We start from the raw sequence: 20,541 nt of genomic DNA, 5'->3' as shown, positions 1-20,541 counted from the left end.
TCTATGGTTTCAACTATCATTTCTATGGGGAATAATGCCCACATCCCTAGTCTAGCTTTGACTCCTTTCCTAAGCTCCAGAACTTATTACTATTACATATTCAAAATCAATTAATTTCTACTCTTCTACCATTCATACTCCACTTATAACTATTATATAATAATATTTACTGAACATTTATAATGTACCAGACATTATGTTAGGCACTTTGTACTATCAAATTTAATGTTACAATAAAACCATCTCTACAATTACTCTTATCTCTCATTTCACAAATTAGGAAAGTCTTAGGAGGGTAAAAAAAATGTGACTTGCTGTATGCCTTAAACTGATACAGTGATGCATCTTATTTCCCAATAAAACTGGAAAAAAAATCAAACAAAAACAACAAACTTGACCAAGGTTATATAGCCGTACAAAATGATGCTAAGGATTTGACTTTGGTTAAGTCAAGAGTGATGATGCCAGTCAATTCAAGCCTGACTCCAATGGCATCAACTCTTTTGCAAGTCAACCAAACTCAAAATCTCAGCATTTTTGTTCTCAACTCTTTTCTAGCCGTTAACCTCAATATCCAGCCAATATACTACATACCAAGTATATTAAACAGAGATAAGACAATCCCTGCCTGCAAAGAGTCCAGTCTAGTAGAGGAGACAGATTCATAAACAGGTTAAGTGTAATATACTATCATAAGCCCAATACTAAAGGACTTACTAGGATACAGTGTTGGCCTAAGAAGAAAATAACAACAAAAGGGCAGGAAAAGTCTCACACAAAGGCTGTCTTGATCAACCCAGTTTTCCCAGAGACATCTGGGAAGCAGGCCATTCCAAGAGCTAAAAGCCATTAAAAATACGGCCCAATGAATTTTATTTTTATTATTGTTAATAGCACCATCAGCCACTTGTGAAATTCCTAGTATGGGCTAGGCACTGTGAGGGGTTTTTAAACAAAACAGGAGACAAAATTTTTTTTTTTGCAGGGAAAGATTCACCCTGAGCTAACATCTGTTGCCAATCTTCCTCTTTTTTTTTCCCCGCCTCAAAGCCCCAGTGCCTGGTTGTATATCCCAGTTGTAAGTCTTCTAAGTCTCCTATGTGAGCTGCCACCACAGCATGGCAACTGACAGATTGAGATGGTGTGGTTCCATGATCAGGAAACAAACCTGGGCTGCGGAGTGGTGATAGAGCCAAACTTTAACCCCTGGCTCATCAAGGCTGGCTTAAGACAATAATTTTTAAGTTTAAAAACTGAAGCTCAGAGGTGAAGTCACTTTCCAAGCTACAAAATAAGTGGTAAGCAAGCTGCTCTCTCTGTTCTTTCTGGCTCCTAAATAGTTATTTCTAAAATTACCTTACTTTCCACCATCTCTCTCATGGATCTTTTCTTGTCTACATCCATTATCTCTGTCTCTAGTGCAAGGACTATCTAAACCATTAAATAATTTCCTATCAAGCCTCTTGTCTTTCTCTGCCCCCTTCTAGGGTTAACAATATAGCCATTATCTTCCTGAAGTGCATACCTGATGTCATTTTCCAACAGAAATCTTTTTCTGAATACAGAACAAGGTCTAAATTCTTTAGAGTAGCAATCAACACATTCTCAATCTAGCTGTGTCCTGATTTTTCATCCCATTTCCCCTACTCACCTCCATCCAAGAAAAATAAACCCATCTTCCTGTCAAACTACTTAGCGCTTTCTAAAGAAACCCTGGATTTTTCTTACCTGTACCATTACTCTGTGAGGAATGTTCTTTCCTTATTTATCACTACCTACTAAATGCCAATGCCTTAGTAAAATCATCCCAGGTCCTGCCAGTTTAATTTTCACCAGAGCACTTACTGACTTTTTATGCCAACATTTTCTATATGAATTATCTGTTTCTATACAACTCTCAATTTATTTACTTGAGAGCAGAAGCCATCTTAGACATCTTTCTATTTTTTATTCAGAGGATTTTTCAATAAATGGAGTCCAAATGTGTGAAGTGAGTCTACCCAAATTTGAAAGTTAAACTGCTTGGTCAGTAAGTTCTATCATTTTAGATGAGCGGTTCTCAACTGGGGTGATCTGGGGACTTTGGGTAGTATCTGGAGACACTTTTGCCTGTCATACAGGGGGAGGAGAAAAAGAGAGATATTGGCTTCTACTTGGTAAATGCCAGGGATGCTGTTAAACATTCCACAATGCCTAGAACAGCTCCTCCTGCAAAGCATTATCCAGCTCAAAATGTTAATAATTAGTTCACTGTTAATATTACACAGAATTCTGAAAGAGAGAATATCCCATTATTGTGTGGACAGTGGTTGCCTTTAAGTAGTAGAAGAATAAAGAGCTACAAAAAATCATTTTGATCATGTAAAACTTACCTTTTCTTTGCCTTTATTTGGGCTAGTGGTTTTAGGATTGGAAAAAGTGGCTTCTTTTTCTACAGTGCCCATAAAACGATGATCTGAATGGGAATGGAATGAAACCGTGCCCTTGGGAAGCTTTTTAATCCTAATAGCATGATTTCTTTGGGCAGAGAGCATATCCTACAAATGATAAACAAAAGTAACTTTAACTGAAAAAGGAAGCATCAAGAAAACCCCTCATATTCTTGTCAAAAACTACTCACAGGAACCACAGTAAACTCTACTTCATCTGCAATATGGAGCTGGTTCCCATCCAGGATTTCACTGAAGTGGAAGAACATGCGAGCATCACGATCCACACACTTGATGAAACCAAAGCCATCTCTCATGGCAGCAATTACACCCTGAAACGCAAATAATATTTTCACTGGCTGTGAAGCATGTCAAGACAACAACATTCAAGTTTGGAAACATCAAGTTAAATTCATTAGGAATTTTTTGTATTAATGACCCAAATTCTGTATCCACATTTTAATTTTTCCATTTAAGTACAAATTCACTGTATTCCATAAAGTAAGTTAACCTCTGAGCAACTGTCTGAGACTCCCCATGTACTAGAAAGTTATCATATTTGACCATAAACACATGCACATAATTTATTCCATTTAATTTAATCCTCAATTCTGTGAACTTGGTAGTATTACCCCGTTTTGAAAGATGAGGAAATTGAGGCAGAGAGAGGTTAAGCAATTTGTCGAAAGCACACAGCTAGTGAGTGGCAGAAACCAGGATTCCAAACAAGGCCCAAGCTTTATGACAATATAACTTCCAGAAATTTAGAAGATATACCCACTAAAAGGCATTTGAAAAGCCCTGCTGTGAAAACGAAATCTACTTAACTTTGTTTAATCTAGTGTTTACTAAACATCTTATGGAACAGTTTGGGAAAAACTACTTTCTACAATGATGGACTTGAACCTTCTCAGCCTTCATGTTTAAGGGCCAGAGAATCACTGACTCTCAAAAGTCCTTAGAAATCATCCTGTCCAGATTTCTATTCTAAAGCTTTTTCACCTTTGTTTTAAGATAACTGGCAGAGTTAGACGTCAAACCAAGACCTGATTCAAATGTCTGTGTTCTTTACCACCTTAACACGGTAACTGCCCAGGATCACTAATTTTGAGTTTTCAATATAGTATTACCACCTTGAATAAAACAATGCCCCCCCAATACTGGATACATATCTTATAATGTACAACACTTACCATTTCTCTGGCTTCATTAGTGAACTGAAATGTATTTGACAGAACTTCTATGTTGGTTGCTCGTTCTAATTTGTCACGTCGGTCTGTTGAAATATTAAACCTAACATGGTCACCTTCCAGCAGGGTCACCTTGGATTTTGTATCTTTGTCTCCAAAGGGAAGTTCTTTAGGAATCACAAAGTCAACTTTGATGCGTCCTGGCAATGGGTCATTCTGATGAGAGGAAAAAACTATTTTAGCTGGAGATTTCTCATCCTTCCTAGTTCTAAGTCAAACAAGAAGAACACACAGCAAACCCACATTATTTATAATAGACAGTTCCCTCAAGGGAAAAACAGTGTTGAGAACATAAGTCCAATTTGAAAGCTTTGTGTTCTATGGTCAAATGATACAACCAGACATTCACAACACTGCAGTTAAGATCCTGCATACTGATATTGACAGATTTTATTTAAGGAAAAGAATTTCAGTCTTTTATGTTTCATATTTCCTTAGCAATGACATCCCTGGTCTCATCTTCTCACTTCTCCCACAAAAGAAACAAACTGGGGTCGGGGAACAAATGCACACCCAAACTGTTTTTTTCCCAATTTGACTGGTGTTTCTTCTTTTGTCCCTTTTTCCTTACCACCCAGTAAAAAACAAACAAAACATATTCATGAACGTAATCAATGGTTTCTCATTTAGTTTAATTATACATATCAAGAAATATTTAATTGTTCCACTATCTCAGAATTACGTTAATCGAATACAATAAAATTTCCACATACCATACCATATCATTCTATTACTGCTGAGGCAAAAGAAGACTCTCCTGGAAAAAAACTATTTACCTGGTTTTTACTGGGTACTTTTGGAATAACTTTGGTTACAGTTCCTTCAAAATGTTCAATGCTGATATCTTCAAAAATGACTGTTCCTTGAGGCAATAGTCTGACATCTGTTGCAACTTCTTTACCCTAAGTAAGAAGGGAGTTGGAGAGGAGGGGGATTAGGTAATTTTAAGTGTTTCCTAAAAATACAATTCACTACTGATCTTAAAAGAAGGCCAAAGATCAAGGTAGCCAACTATCTTACATTTCTGTCCTTGATTGTGAATTCCACGTCATCTCCAGGCTGTAAGGTTTCTAAGTCACCCTTAAATTCACTATAGTGAAAGAATATCTCTTTTACAACATCACCTCTTTCAATAAAGCCAAAGGCCTCCTAAAGTCAAACAAACAAAAACCAAAAAATAACAGAAATATTATGTACTATTCAGTGTACATATTTATGAGTACAACTTACAATCAATAAGCCCTTTCATAAAATTATATCACCGTGGAAACAAGATATTTGGTAAAGTCTAATAGTAATGTTATCAACTAAATGGTCTATTTTAAAGAATATAATGAATTAGTAACCAAGGAATTTTAAGAGATTACTTTTGAGTTTAATAGTGAAATATTTTTAAAGGGAAGACAGAGGAAAAGCAAAAGCCTTCAGTTTGAAGTATAAGACAAAGCAGTCAAAGAAAAAACTCAAGTTTCTCAAATTTGATGACACTTACCTTCATGGCACAAACTACTCCCTGACAGCGGGCTGGTTTCTTTTTCAACAGCATAATGTTACGAGCACTTACAGCACCAGTACTAGAAAAGAATAATTGGGTGGGGATGGGGGGATCAAAGAGGGGTGAAAAACGCATTGGCTTGGTTAGATATGATGCGTCTAGAGAAACACCAGTTTTCTGAGGCCTCAAGAATTCTATGTCATCACTAACAGCAAATTTAAGGTTTAGGACACCTGATCCTTTTCATATGGCTTCATATGCAAAGGACTTCTGCTGAAACTCCCTAGCCTTCTAAATTGGGCACACATATATAGACAACTTTTCTCTTAAGCTGTTAGAAGACTATCATGGATACATGATGTTCTACTCTGCTTTCCTATTACATAACAATAGAAGTAAAGCCACAAATTGGGTGCAACCAACAACAGGGAATACTGAAGTTTTAGGAAGGTCATTCATTGAACAAATATTTGAATAGGTATTATGTGCTGCAAAAGTACTGGGGATACAGATATGAATAAAATGTGGTCCCTGTTTGCAATGAGTGCTGAATTTAGTAGCTATCCCATCATCATTATTTCTGATTAAACAGCCATAAAAGAAAGTTGAGTAAATGCAATGATTATAGGAGAAATTTGCCATGCTTTAAAAAATGACATTCACCTTCATTGAAACTGGTTTGAGACACCATGTTGCTATACTGTCCCCATCTCTAAGCAGCAGCAATGTAAATCTGAGTTCATTTTAAAGATGGCAGAACTTAAGTCACAATGGTATTTGTTGGTGTAGTTGTTTAAGAAGAGTTGCATACTAAGGGATTACTTCCCTTAATTCTTCACGGGACAAATTGTAACCCAATTGTGCTTTATTTAAAAAATTTAACAAACTAACAAAGACACTGGAAAAATCCTAACTGCCTTTGCAACTTACTGCAGTCAAAAGGCTTTAGGGCCAGATCAAGTTTTAAATGTCTGCTATTTAAAAGCTGTATGACTTTAGGCAAGTTACTTTATGAGAAACAAATCTCATTTTACAGATGAAGAAATTTTATCAGGTGAGGATGTTCTGAGGATTTACAACTACACATGAAGTATTTACTTGCTTGGCACACACAAGAACGTAATAAAGCCCTTTCACTGGCTCCCCACTCAAACTCAAGCCCTATCCCCTAGTTTCCTACTTGAGATTAAATTGAGACTTTCAGACCGACACTAGTAACACCCACAACTTGATCTAATTCCTTCTAGTCTCATAAGAAAGAAAGTTCAAGGCTAATAATTCTGCACATGCTCTTGGGACTCTTCTTTCCTTATGCTGTTGGAAAGTGCCTTTCTAGCACTTTCTCCAACTTCCTATTTTTGACTTCCTTCTGTACTTGTATCTCTTGTCTCTCCCACCCCAAAATAAAAATCATCACCCCTGGGCTTTCTTTACACTTCCCTTAACTGTTAATGCCGATGAATTCAACAACTATTTATTAGCTTGTCTCACACTCACACATGCAACTGCATATTCATATCGCTACTCAGAAATACCCACAGACATCTCAAATTCAAAATACCAAAATAAGTCTAATTTTTCCCCCACCCTTAATACTTTCGCTTTTATCTCCTTAGTCCAGTTAATGGTATCATCACCTGTCCAGTAGCCCACGCCAGAAAAATGGCATTAGGGATTCTGCTTCCCTGAATTCCAATACACACCTCTTTCTAATCAATTACAGAGCTTGATGATTTTATCTTCTCAATGTTGACTTGACTTCTCCATCCAACCACTCCTGGCCTATCTATATTAGGCCCTTATCTTTCATATTAACTCTCATATTACTGCTGCTAGTCCAGAGCATCCCTACTCTCCAAAAGTCTACCACCTTCACTGCTTCCAATCATGTAAACCAATTATATCCCTTCATTTAAAATCCTTCAAGAGTCCTATGCTTATGGAATAAAGCTCAAACTTCATCTCTCTACGAGCCAGTCAATTTAATCAACTCAAATTTCTGGTTACTTCCTGAAAATACTTCCTCTCCCCAGAATGCTCTCAAGTGACTTGACACTCTTCCCTCAAAACTTACATCAAGCACTGCTGCTTTTGCAAACTCAACACTGACCTCCAGAACAGCTCTGACCATGTTTTAATTACCTTCCTATTTCTGACCCCTTACACAGCAACCATCATAGAATAGACCCTCAAATGCTTAGCTGATAAAAGATAACGAAAATTATCCAGATTTACAAGTTAGGTTTTTAACTAATTCAAATTTCTTATAAAAAATCACTTAGGTGGGAAAAGAGAACTTACTGTTTATTGTTATCAATTACAAAGTTTATTTTATCTCCGGTTTCCAGCTGAACGTTCCCTTCGACATCTTCAGGGGTATAAGTCAGATAAAACACTTCCTGTGAATTAATAAGTCATTATTACTATATTGACAAGATGCATGTTCACTGTATACTGTGATTTACTTCGTTAAATACCTCAAACTGGCATTTAAAAAGCCAAATTTAAAATTAAATGCTTTATGACAAGTACATTGTTTTATTCATATAAACACACACTTCCCCTCCATGATGCTGATGACTTCTGCGAGTCCACAGCTGAGCAGCAACCCAACTTCAAAAAGCTTACACACGTGGAAGCATTTGCCCAGAGACTGTAGTTACATTTCAAAAAAACAACTTTTATATAAGGCATTCCAAACAAAAAAGCTGGAGTTAGTGCTTAAAAGAAACCAGAAAAAAGGTCCCACTCCCACAACCCCCAAAAAAGTGCATAAAAGGAACATTTTACCTCAATGTTCTAACTAAGGTCACACTTGGGCAAGCTAAGACACTTGGAAGTCCTATGGATTTTTTTCTTTGCAAGTTTTTGATTATGTCGCACTCAAAGTCTCTCAGACACCAAATTTAAAACTGATTTTATCAACTGCAGCTTACGTTTTCTATTTTGAATTTTAAAGTACGCTTATAGATCACATGGTGGATCAGGCAAAGGTTTAAGAAAAATACACAAGTTTACCCCATTACGTTCGTAGCATACACTCCCTGTTGGACTCTGACCCGGGGCAGCTGGAGATTTACTCTCTAAGTTGTGAGGAACAGCGCACACAACCTACCAGTCAAAAAAAAAAAAATTTCCATTGCTAATCATTTCAGGAGCAGCACTGTGCAATATAAACTGAATTTTAATATCCTCTATACTAGACATAGGGATGCATTTTAATATGATCCACAAGAGGATGTCATGCTGCCAAGTTTCAAACTTACAGTACATGAATTGACTGTAAGTATAGACTTAGGGTTATATGTAAAAACCTAAATTGAGTCTTGACCATATTTTAATTCAGGTCAAGAAATGCCAGTGCTTCTGATTTAATTTTAAAATAGTAATCTTTATATACTATAGCTCTCTTACGTGCAAACTGAGGAGATGGGGAGAATCTTCCCTTTCTAATGTGAAAGATATGCAAATGCAGGGCCCTAAGAAAACACAAAGCTTCAAAGTCACTAACTTGTCCATTAATTCGTTCTTCAGGGAGGATTTCTGGTTTTATCTTCACCAGTTTAACAGCAATGGGTTTCCCAGTCCGCCGGTCAGATGATACTTCGAATTCAACATCATCTAAAATAAACAAAGTGGTGTTTGTTGGGCTAATTCTGGCAAAATGGATCTCACTTTCAAGCTAAACTTAATGTAGCATTTGAGTTGCCTCAGACCAGTGATTCTCAAAGTGTGGTCCCTGGACCAGCAGCAGCAGCACCTGGGAGCTTAGTAAATGCAAATTCCTGGGGCCCATTCCAGACCTATTCAAAGACAAACTCTGTGCATCAGGTACAGCAATCTGTTTTAAGAAGCCTTGTGGATAAACTCTGATACATACTAATGTTTCAGAACCAGTGCTTTAAACTAAGACAGCCACACCTTAGTCTTGGTTTTCCTGGCATTTACAAAAACTACCAATGAGGCAATATAACAATCATGATGGTTGGCAACTGTTTTTTTTAACCTCTCTCTTTCTGTACTTCAGTTTCCTCATCTATAAAGTGAGGATTAACCAAAATAATGATCTTGCAGGGCTCAGAGTAATTAGCATGCCCAATACTTATGTTAACTATTATTCTGACTTTTTTCTCAATATTTTTAAAAATAGACATTGAGACCTTGTAACGTCAGTCCTTTAATAAGTCATACATTTTTACATGTGAAAGTGTTTTTTATGGTGTCAGCCAAGACGAATTTCCATAGACCAAGTGGTGACGTTGTTTAAGAGTTATTTTTTCAGGTACTACCAAAAAAAATATCTAGTAAAATAATCCAAACTAATATTATAAAAGTTTAACATTTTCACTGGGCTAAAATCTAACATATAGTTAAATAGTCATTATTAGGGTAAATCACAATTAAATCTTCCAAGTATCTATTTAAAAAATACTCAAAGATAACTTTCAATTAGTCTTCCATCCTTCAAAAAGACACCACCACAATAGAAATCAGGACTCTGCTAGTTTATATAGACATAAATGGTATAATTAAAAGGCGAAAACTATAACACTTTGATCTCATGAGCAAGTTGATATGCAACAGAAATTTGTGATTGGCTTTTTAAAACAGAGAATGACAGATTACCTCCTACTTTTAAGTCCTGCAGGTTGCCATTATACTGTGAACAGTGGAAGAAAAGTCTAGCTTGACGTTCTGAACACTGAATAAATCCGTAAGAGGTTAGGAGTTTTTCAATAACCCCCGTTTCACGCAGTGCTGCTGAAGTACCATTGGGGTACCCATTGTGTCCATTGTTGTGGAGAAGATTTGGATCAAAGCTCATCTGTTTTAAAAAGAAAAAGAACTCAATATATACAGATCTGTATTATCTCTACAACATACTAAATCTGATTATCACCAAATTTTTAATATAAAAAGGCAAAAAAAATAAAGGTAAAATAGGTGAAGAGAAGATTACAGGCTTTTATTTTTGAAATGTTAATTTAGATAGCAAAATATTTCAGAGGAAATAATTTGAATTATTTTAGGGAACTGTCCCAATTTATGGTAGAATATTCACTTACCAAAGAAACAGAATTTCTGGAGTTTAGTATTAAGGTAAAGCAACTACATACGTAAAAGCTGCCTTTACGTTAATTTTACATTACCAAAATAAAAGAATTCAGAACAAAGGTAACTAATATTCAAGGGATGGCAACCCAAACTATCAGGACACTTCCTTAACAAGTTTAACAATACCTATTTTGAAACTTAAATAGAAACTTTAATACTATTTGGTAAGCCATGCATCTCGAAGGCATTATTTAAGTTAGTAGAGATTAAAACAATAAACTTTCTATGCAACACTTATTTCAAACTAGAAAATATCAGAGTAACGCATGCTTAAGTCCTTTAATGGAAGACAAGCCAAAATAGTGAGAAGATGAACTCCAAGACAACAAAAGCTCTTCAAGTCTAAAAGTGTTCAATCAGTTCAGTTACATTTCAAGAAATCTTTTCACCTGTTTCAGACACTCATGAAATTTCTAAATACTGTCATTTTTTTCTATGATTAGAAAAAGCAGAAGAACACATTCTTTAGTGAAAAGAGGAGCTACTAAAATGTAATGCAATGGAACCTGTTTAGATCATCAAATACTGTCTATCACAATGGGTACTTCATTTTACCTTATTTGAATAAAACTATAGAAATAAATTATTTTATTAATTTAAGTGAAGCATAAAACAGGACAAAATCCATGGCAAAGGCTAGGTCTACAAGTGATTTACTACGGCAGCAACATATACATCTTTACAACTAGTTTTCACCTTTTCATGGAAAATTTGATTTATAAGCATTTTCATTTAAGTGTGGCAGGAATTATTAATAAAAATATGTCTCCTCAGAAAAAAAAATCACTAAAATTCTAGAAAGATCAACCCAAGTATAAGTAGTTAAACAGTGTCTGGGATGGCCAAATTATGCAAATCAAAGCCATCATATCTGTAGGCAGTTAAGTTCCAGTTCTTTCATGCCAGACATCATCCTTTGTTTGACACATATTAACTCATTTAATTTGTACCAAAGCCCACTAGAAAGTAATATCCCCATTCTATCAAAGAGGAAACAGACACAGAGGTTAAACGACTTGCCAAAGTCAAATGGTAGAGGATTCAAACTCAGAACGCACAGCTCTATAATCTGGGCTCTAAATTAGGGTTTCTCAAACGTAAGTTACCTGGCTATCTGGTTAAAATATGAAATCTGATTTAGTAGAGGCAGCTATTTGAGATTCTCCACTTCTAACAAGCTCGCAAGGCGATACCAATGCTTTTGATTCTTGCACATATTTTGAGTAGCAAGGCCCTGAACTATTAAACTTATCTTTCAAGATTCAAGGTGAAGGAAATGCTTAGAGAAGTTAGAAAGTGAGTTTGCAAGGTATTTCAACCAAAGTGAGTGGCCGTCCTAAGTCATGCTCTTAACACAAAGCAAAATAAGCTAGGATGACTGCTTCCCTGACTTACAGATCTCTGATACATGGGGGTCCTCTTTTGTTTTTTAGTCCCAGATGAGGTAGAAGATAAAGGTAAAGAAAGTGAAGGAGGGGGATGAGGATCTGATGACACAGTAAAAACGTTCTCCATCTCAAACAGCTGTGATAACATAGCACAATGTTTATAACTATGATCAAAAACAATTTAACACATTCGACAGTCAACCTGTACATCTCTACAGATTTATCATTAGGTTACCTTAGGAAAATATAATTCATTTAACCAGATTTCTACTGATGAAATAAATAAATTATAGCATTAACATTCAAAAGGTCAAACTGAAATGTATTTCTTAAAGCCCTTACACAATCCCTAATCCCTAATCCCTAGAATTTACAATTTTTAAAATGCCATAAGGACTCTCCGGTGGTTGCTACAGCGAGACAATTGTGCCCAATTTTCTCTCAATGTCCAACAACTTTACATAGAATCCAATATTCTCAATCACTTGTCTCCCTCAAGTACAGTACACACAGGATAATCCAATAGGGTATGGGAAGAAAATACTAAAAGTATATATATTTTTGTCCAGAGATAAAAACGAGCTTTTATAAATACTTATTATGTATATACAGGAGAGGCCTCACTGAGTTGGTATGTCACATCATCTCACATCACATACATCACTCAGGTATTCAGAGGGAAGAATGGAGAACTCCACGAGAGGTTGATGGTGAAGTCTTCACTCAATTCATTGGCTTTCAGCCTATTACAGTTCATACTTGCCTAATTAAGTGGACAAATTTAGCTATCTAGTTTAACTAAACTACCCTCACAAACAGACAAATGGTCGACAAAGATTCCTAAGAATCTTAAATAGAAGATAATGCTAATAAGGCAAGCACAGAGTATGAGAACTGATACTTCTAATCTTAGTTCTAGTTCTTTAACCTCCACATTATGAAATAAACAACCTTCTGAGATGTGACACGTCTGCCAAAATGTTAAGATCAAGACTGATACAGACCTATACTAGTAGCAATAAAACACAATACATGTACACTGTTCCTCAGATATTAATTTATGATAGTATAGTTTTTACATTAAACACTTATAACTAAGCAGGCAGACATATTTCTAGTGAGGGTGGAAGTTTCTGCACTGTTAACAGGTAAACCATTTTTATAATATTGCTTATTTCACCTTTGTCCTCTATTTGTAGCATATGTTTTACAATGCAAATACAGCTGTATAATCACACAATTTATATGTACATATATATACATATATGTATAATACAAACGTACATATTGACTATACACGCTCTTACTAACAGTACGATTAAATTAATTTGAATACCACTACTCTAGATCCCTGACATGTTAGGTCACGAGTTCCAAGTTGTGCTTCCTTTTTGTTTACGCTGTAGTTCTCATTATCATACAAATGAGAACACAATAATATGATCTGTAATACACAGGCCAAGTTGCGAAAACCACATTCTCAAGTCTCCAGTTCTACCACACATTCCTGCAAGTAGGGAGTAAAACTCCTGTTGCTCTAACCCTAAGGGAAAACGAACCAGAATAAGAAGGAATTAGAGCACTCACTTTCTTCTAAGATTCTAAACTGTTCTCTAACAAGGGTGCTGGAATTTAGGCTGTATTGCTCAAGTCTCATTTTACCTCTAATTGCACATCAAAATAGAATTGAAAAAGAGTGTTCCCCCTTCTCCTAGCATCTTTCCTGACTTACGTTTCTTTCTCTAACCTTTATCCATTTGGGGGCTTTTTTTTTTTTAAAGGGAAAAACATAACACTCAAGCAACTTTAGATAAGACAGTATGTTAACATCTTTTCCTTCAAAGATTTCCTAACAATTTGGCTAAACTATATTTCCACCGCATTGTAAATTTTCCTTAACCAGCACCACCAAAATTTTAAAGAAGTATCATTAAACAAAACGAAGTTCATTAAAAATAAAAAACCCACAAAAACCAAGACCACCAATTACACAATAGTAGGAGTCCAATGGAAAAAGTAGATAGCTCAACAAGGGATGTTTATAAAAAAGGAAGATAAAGACAACACCAAAAAAAGGGGTGGAAGGTAATGACCAGTACGTAAATATTATTTGGCTTTTTTTAAATGGGGGGGCAGGGAATCAATTTAGTTGCTCACCTCACAACATACAAAAAATTCCAGATGAACTGTATTAAATGCCTTAACAAATATTAAATAAAAATGCATCTATTTATAACATTTCTGGAAGGGAGACTTTCTAGGTTTGAAAGCAACAGAGAAAACTGCAAAGGAAAGGATCAATCAATATTTGATTATATAAAAAGTACAAGCTTTTATACTCAAACCTAAGGAAAACAAATACAAATATAAATATATCAGTGTATTAAAGAATTTAAGCAGATCAGTAAGAATTAAACTACTAGAATATAAGCTCCTTGAGGGACTTTTTTTCCAAAGATAAATCCCCAGCATCTAGACACAACAGTGCTTGGCACGTAGTAGGCAGTCATTTGTTGAATTACCAAAAGACATGAAGACAAACAAATTAGTCTTAAAGTTCATTCATTAAACACAAAACATATGAAAAATTTCAATTTTGGCAATCAAAAATTTAGATAAAGTAAATTATTCATTTATCAAACCACCAAAGATAAAAGATTTAAAAACATTGAGAAAGTGGGCTAAGAACAATACGCTCGTACTTTTATGGCAGTGAGCCGGTGCAACCCTTCTGAAGTGCAGTTCAGCAACAGGTACCAGACATGGAAGTACCGTCCTTATTAATTCCACTGCAGGAAACCTGTCCTGGGGAAATCTGAAATGTGAACAAGGCTTTACGCACAAATGTGTTCACTGAAATGTTTTAAGAACAAATTCCTAGGAACAATCTAAAGTCTAACACTGGTTCAAGAAGTCATAGTAACTTATATAAATGCTAAGCATTTATTAGAAACGATGTGTGAAAATGCTTAGGCTTAACATGAAATGACAAGTATAAGTCAAAAATAATAAAAAAAAAGATATTTATATAGTATGATTTCAACCGTATTTAAAAAAGGAAAGACGAGAGAAGTCTAATTTAATGCTCACAGATGAGCAAACACTTAGAAGATGTCTTAAGGGCAAGAGCTAAAATAAAATGGTAAATGGGAAGAGAACCCAGTACTGACTGCATGGCTCACACTCTTAACCACTGCAACTCACACTGTACCAGAACTTGAGGGCTTACAATGCTTCAGCACTGTTCTAGGTTCTACTCATACAGCAGTGAACACAACGGACAAAAATCCTCAATCTCATGAAGTTCAGACTTTTTTTAAATATTTATTTTAAAACTGAAAAGTCATTTAACAGTATTAATCCCCTTTTAAAAAAAGAATTGGAAAGAATCTCAGGTCAAATTTAAACTTCACTTTTAATTCAAGAAATCAACTAAAGTTTCCTGAAGAACAAAGAACTAGAACCAAGACTGGCTTTTAGTTCTAATTCTTATACTTCTAACTTCTTTTTCTTTTTTTGGTGAAGAAGATTGGCCCTGAGCTAACATGTGTGTCAGTATTCCTCTATTTTATGTGGGATGTCACCACAGAGTGGCTTGATGAGCAGTGCTAGGTCCGTGCCCAGGACCTGAACTGGTGAATCCCAGGCCACTGAAGTGGAGTGTGCAAACTTAATCATTACATCACCGGGCTGGCCCCTACTTCTAACTTCTATGGGATTGTTTCCTCAAAGGTAAAGATGGGGTGCAGAAATCAAGACTCTGTGCTTTGTAACTTTTTCTTGCGACATCTGAGTTTCCCCCCTCCTTGCCTTTTCCTAACCTAGTCTGCTTGGCTTCTACTGACAAAGGATTAGTTTAGAAAAGGCAGCCTATGTCACTGAAAGTTTTAAAAAATGACTTGTAGGGGCTGGCCCTGGGGCCTAGTAGTTAAGTTTTTGGTGTGCTCCATTCAGCAGCCCAGGGTTCAGCTCCTGGGTGTGGACCCACATCACTCACTGGCAGCCATGTTGTGGCAGCAACCCACATACAAAATAGAGGAAGACTGGCACAGAAGTCAGCTCATGGCGAAGGTTCCTCAAGCAAAAAAAAGAGGAAGATGGGCAAGAGATGTTAGCTCAGAGTGGATCTTACCCAGCAAAAAAAGAGAGACTTGTATTCTTAATCTAAACATATCTTCCCTTAACTTCCATTGCTCCTTTCAGTTTTCTGAATGTGCAACCGTTTTTCATACACTGTCTTCTGGATGTGTTCTAAACAATTACTCATTAAAGTGCATTTTGCTACTATTCTTATTGTACCCTGAACAATATACAGAGAGTACTGAGTATCTTTTTTGGTTCTGTAGACTAAAATTTCAGTAATTTTGTATGATAACTAAAAAAAATCTCTAGATCATTAATTAGCAAAATCAGGTTTTCTTCTTTTAGTACTTCTGTAACTGATCATTTGTTCCTAAAGAAAAAACTAATCTAATGCTTTTAAATTTCCTTTGTTGGACAATCTGGAGTTCCAACTTATAGGGATAATTTTTAATTATTAGGCTTTGTAATTTATCTTTTAAGCATTCTTCTATGTCCTTAATACTTACCCCACAGGGTGGTTGGAATGGTTAGATTAACTGCTGCATATAAAAAGCCTAGAACAGGTCTTAGCATATAAGTACTCACATAACTACTTATTACTAGGTCCTCTCAAAAAGCAGGGCAAAGAAAGAATCTGACAGCACATATCTGGAAACTTCTCTGAAAATAAGCCCATTAGTCAATACCTTTTAATGTATTATTATCCAACTTACATTTCTCCATACTGACCATTATGCTATGAGATACTCTATCAAATATCCTTATTGAAAAGTCTTATTTTAAAAATCAATCAAGACATTTAAAGTTTCTGGTAATAGATCTCCATTAACTATCACCACATATATCTCCACGATATATCTTAATTTCAGCAAGTCTTCACCTAAACTTCCCTACTCCTATGAACTACAAAGGTTTCTAGCTTGGGCAATTGGAGAGACTAAGTCAATTCTCTCCAGGCTCATCTTCACATTTAATTGGTCACCAAGTCCTATCACTTCTACCATTAAAACATCTAGTGTCTACCTCTTTCTCTGCCTACACCCTAGCTTTTATCTTCCTTGTGTTCTACTCATTGCTCTTATCAGCTCTTCCCATTCTCACCCTCTCTCTTAAAAGTGGTACCATTTCTCTTTTAAAGATATCCTTATGAATATATAACTATAAAAACCAAATAAAGTGATCTCAGTTTTGAAATACAAAATCCATTAAGCCCTTCCTTATAAACATCTGATGACTTTCCTATAGAATAAATTCAAATACAGTGGGCCCTTCCAATCTGCCTCCAGCAAGCGTCCGTTTCCAGTTACTCACTCTACCCTATGAAACTCTTCTTCACTGTTTGTAATGGACTACTCAATATATACCACATGCTTTCAGATCTCCTTGAATCTACTCATCCTGTTACCTCTATACCTCTACCAGAAGACTCTTCTCCCTCTTAACAAAGTACTACTCACCTTCAAATGTTCCTTCTCTGTAGGTTTTCTTTACCCTAGGTTAGAAAGATGGCAAAGGGCAATCCTACCTGAAACTCTAACTTCTAAGTAGTACTGATAGAGCTTTTCTTTCTAAAAGACCAATACATCAAGAGATCTGCATGTATTAATAAGTATAATCTTGTGTGAAAAATCCCATGGTTTTGGCCATAAATACTGTCCTTGTCTAATAAGAGACAACTAATTAAATAGTCTAGTGTTGATATTTTCAGACTAAATAGCTGAGACTATAAATTGTTTTGAGAATAACTTCAGAAGAGAACAGATTAAGAAGATTTTACATTTGACCAAATAACTAGGAAATCCAGAATTATAAACTGATTCTTGCCAATACGAAACTACAAACCTACCTCGCAGTGATAATCAAATATTGCACTTTCAGTAGTATTTGCTGATTCTTCTTTTCCAGCACACGTTTCAAAGGATGAAAGTTGCTAGTATTAAAAAAAAGAGCGAGAGAAAATGATCTATCAAGCTAATAAAGAATACAACTGCTGCTGCACCGGGCAATCTCACAGTACAGCACTGAAGAAAACAAAGACTACTAGCAGCGTTGGGAAGTGCTCTTTCAAAGCTGTTGAGTAGGCACAAACTTCTTGTTTCAGATCAAGTGTTGTGTCTTCAACTTAAGTGTACTCTTCTTTGGTCTTGTTGGTTGTTTCAAGGTTTGTTCTTTGCCTGATCTGAACTTGAAGCAGCAGTTTCAGGTGGTAAAGTCTGTTCTGTTACACTTCATACTAGAGATAAAAAATGAAGACATTAAGTATAACTTACATAAAAGAATCAGGGACAGAGGATGGACAGAGGGACAACCCATTTGATTAACTCAGAATCACTGGTCAAGTATGTAATGCAGGAAACTTGGAAGCACATGCATTTGACGTTATTTGAGCAATCTCTCAAGTGCTAATGGATACCTCCTTTAGTATCACACTCAAAACTGGAAATTATTTCACAGTCCTTATTGACACCCCTCCCCAAATAAGGTATAAGTTACACAGCATAATATTGAATTTAGAACAAGCATTTTATAAACACCTAGCACTGTGTTAGGTATTGTGAAAAATAAAAAGTTCCTGCCATCAGGGAGTTTACACTCTTACTGAGAAGACAAGAGTTATAAACGAAGAAAAACCAGAATATAGGACAAAACGCCAAAAATTAATTTGCTCAACTAATATCTGGGTACCTAATATGTCACATACTATACTAGAAATACTCATTATTTATTCTCCACTGTATGTTCATCAGAGCAACACTATGAGCATAGTCAGAGAAGGCTGTTAATTAGAGGTGGAATTTGAGCTTAATTTGGAGAAATAGGCAGATTTTTAAGAGAAAGAAAACAGTTGAGTATTCTAGGCATAAAGTATTACATATATCAAGCCAGAGTATGCCACTAAATTCTAAGTTCATTGAGAGCCGGGACCTGTATGTGATTTTCTATGCCTAGCATCAACAGAGGTTTATTACATGAATGACCATGGCAACAAGTTGCTTCCTCTGAAACAACAGGCCAGCCTGGCTAAAAGAGAGGGCTGGGTTAAAGTGAAATGGGATATGTGGTGTGACAGGTGTACTGGAGCCAGATTATGAAGCATTTCAACTTGATGTAACAGGAAACAGAGAGCCTTAGTTCTTGATGAAAGGGTATTAAGTTTTGAAATCCTATGGGAGATGACTTAGTGAAGGAAACAGAGGAATCTCATTTGAGCTGTTGCCATAAACAGACGAGAAATGTCTATAAAGAGAAACAAGAGATAGGAAAAAAAAGAAATAAATTTATAAATAAAACCACAGAATTGTGCTTTATGCTAGCTATAAAAATGATTATTTCGCACTGACTCAAACGTTAACTAAAATGATTTATATGGGGAGAAGAAAAAGGTGGATTTGGTTTTAGATACGCCAAGAGATTAATAGTATACTTGAAAAACATCAGAAATAAGAATGACTATAAGGTGAGAGGTCAGAGCTGGTGAAACAGCTTAGACTAGGAGAACTCAATTCTAATTACTGATACTAGTAAAATGCCACAAACAAGTTTTTTAAACTCTGTTTCAGTTTCTCACATGCAAAATGAAAACTCAGTAATAGCTGATCTGTGGTCATTTTTTGTAGCCATACCTAACATTCCATGGCTTTATGTCGTTTCTTCAAATACCAAAAGTTACATATGTCCAATCTTTCAATTTTATTTGGATCATTTTCCTATTACCCAGACTAGATACATCTTTGAGCAACGGTTCTCAAAGCACTTGGGAAGCTTTAAAAAACACCGATGCCCAGTACCCACTCAAAGAGTAATTTAATTGGCTTGAAGTAGCACCACTGTTGTAAAGACCTTTGATTCCTCCTTCTCCACCTCCACACCCAATGTTGGAAGTCTTATCAATATTTCCTTCAAGATAGTTTTTTGTGTTCATTTTTTGTCCTAAATGACATATTCTGGTCCAGGTGTCTAACACATCTGCTAACTTCCAGTGTCAACCCTTTCCACTTTCTGCCACATAATACTGCCAGACTGATCTAAAACTCCAATTTCATCTCATTTTCTTGTTCAAAATCTTCAGTGATTTTTCCAGCAGGCTAGATGGGAAGTTCTTAATCCTGCCTGCACATCCAAGTCAAACACCTAGGCAACTTATAAAACAAAAAAACAGGGTCATCCCCATGGCATAGTGGTTAAGTTTGGCACACTCCACTTCAGCAGCCCAGGTTCACAGGTTTGGATCCCAGGAGCAGAGCTACACCACTTGTCAGCCATGCTGCAGTGGCGACCAAGATATAAAAGTGGAGGACGACTGACAGATGTTAGCTCAGGGCTAATCTTCCTTAAGCAAAAAAAACCCCAAAAAACCACAAAGCCTGGATCCCACCCTAAGATACTCATTTAACCTCACCAGGTTAGGTCCCAGGTGTTGGTATATTTTCTCTATACCCTCCTCCCCCAAGGTGTTTCTGACTTGCAGACAGGGTTTAAAATCCACCATTCAAGGTGTGTCTCTCCCCATCTTTACCCTCTACTGCTCTCCAGCTCTTCTCCTCCATAGGTGCATTTTCCTCCTTAATCCATAAACAGAACTCTTGGGAGATTCCTGAATTCTAGTCTTCTTTGTGTTTATGGGTGTTCCAACAAAGAATATAATTTTGCCTTCTTCAAGGTGGAAGAAAAGTCTGTCTTGACCATTCCAGCACAGGCTTATTACCTTAATTCCCACCACATGAGGCAGTTAACTTCCACTGCCTGCATGGTTCTTTTTGGTATCAAATCATTTCTGCACT

The 20,541-nt window shown here is 36.1% G+C and overlaps 1 protein-coding gene across 22 annotated transcripts in view; it reads right to left on the bottom strand.

Annotated features, from left to right (window-relative positions):
- The window catches only part of CSDE1 (cold shock domain containing E1), a 36,464-nt gene that overhangs the window by 9,841 nt on the left and 6,082 nt on the right, over positions 1-20,541 (bottom strand). Inside the window, exons 2-14 of one of the 22 annotated variants that reach the window (XM_070607637.1) lie at positions 17,607-17,993; positions 14,380-14,492; positions 11,685-11,813; positions 9,801-9,999; positions 8,686-8,795; positions 8,193-8,285; positions 7,476-7,573; positions 5,172-5,253; positions 4,700-4,828; positions 4,456-4,581; positions 3,623-3,835; positions 2,621-2,761; positions 2,373-2,537 (exon numbers count right to left, since the gene is read on the bottom strand). In XM_070607637.1, coding sequence (XP_070463738.1) covers positions 2,373-2,537; positions 2,621-2,761; positions 3,623-3,835; positions 4,456-4,581; positions 4,700-4,828; positions 5,172-5,253; positions 7,476-7,573; positions 8,193-8,285; positions 8,686-8,795; positions 9,801-9,999; positions 11,685-11,804 — 1,476 coding nt within the window. In that variant the 5' untranslated portion in view covers positions 11,805-11,813; positions 14,380-14,492; positions 17,607-17,993. The remainder of the gene's footprint in view (positions 1-2,372; positions 2,538-2,620; positions 2,762-3,622; positions 3,836-4,455; positions 4,582-4,699; positions 4,829-5,171; positions 5,254-7,475; positions 7,574-8,192; positions 8,286-8,685; positions 8,796-9,800; positions 10,000-11,684; positions 11,814-14,379; positions 14,493-17,606; positions 17,994-20,541) is intronic. The other 21 variants (XM_070607638.1, XM_070607645.1, XM_070607639.1 and 18 more) reach the window with 21 other exon arrangements.

Source organism: Equus przewalskii, unplaced genomic scaffold (genome assembly GCF_037783145.1).
Source record: "Equus przewalskii isolate Varuska unplaced genomic scaffold, EquPr2 ChrUn-13, whole genome shotgun sequence".
Lineage (NCBI taxonomy): Eukaryota > Metazoa > Chordata > Mammalia > Perissodactyla > Equidae > Equus > Equus przewalskii.
Note: the sequence above shows the minus strand (reverse complement) of the source record. Positions and strands in the feature narration are given on the sequence as shown.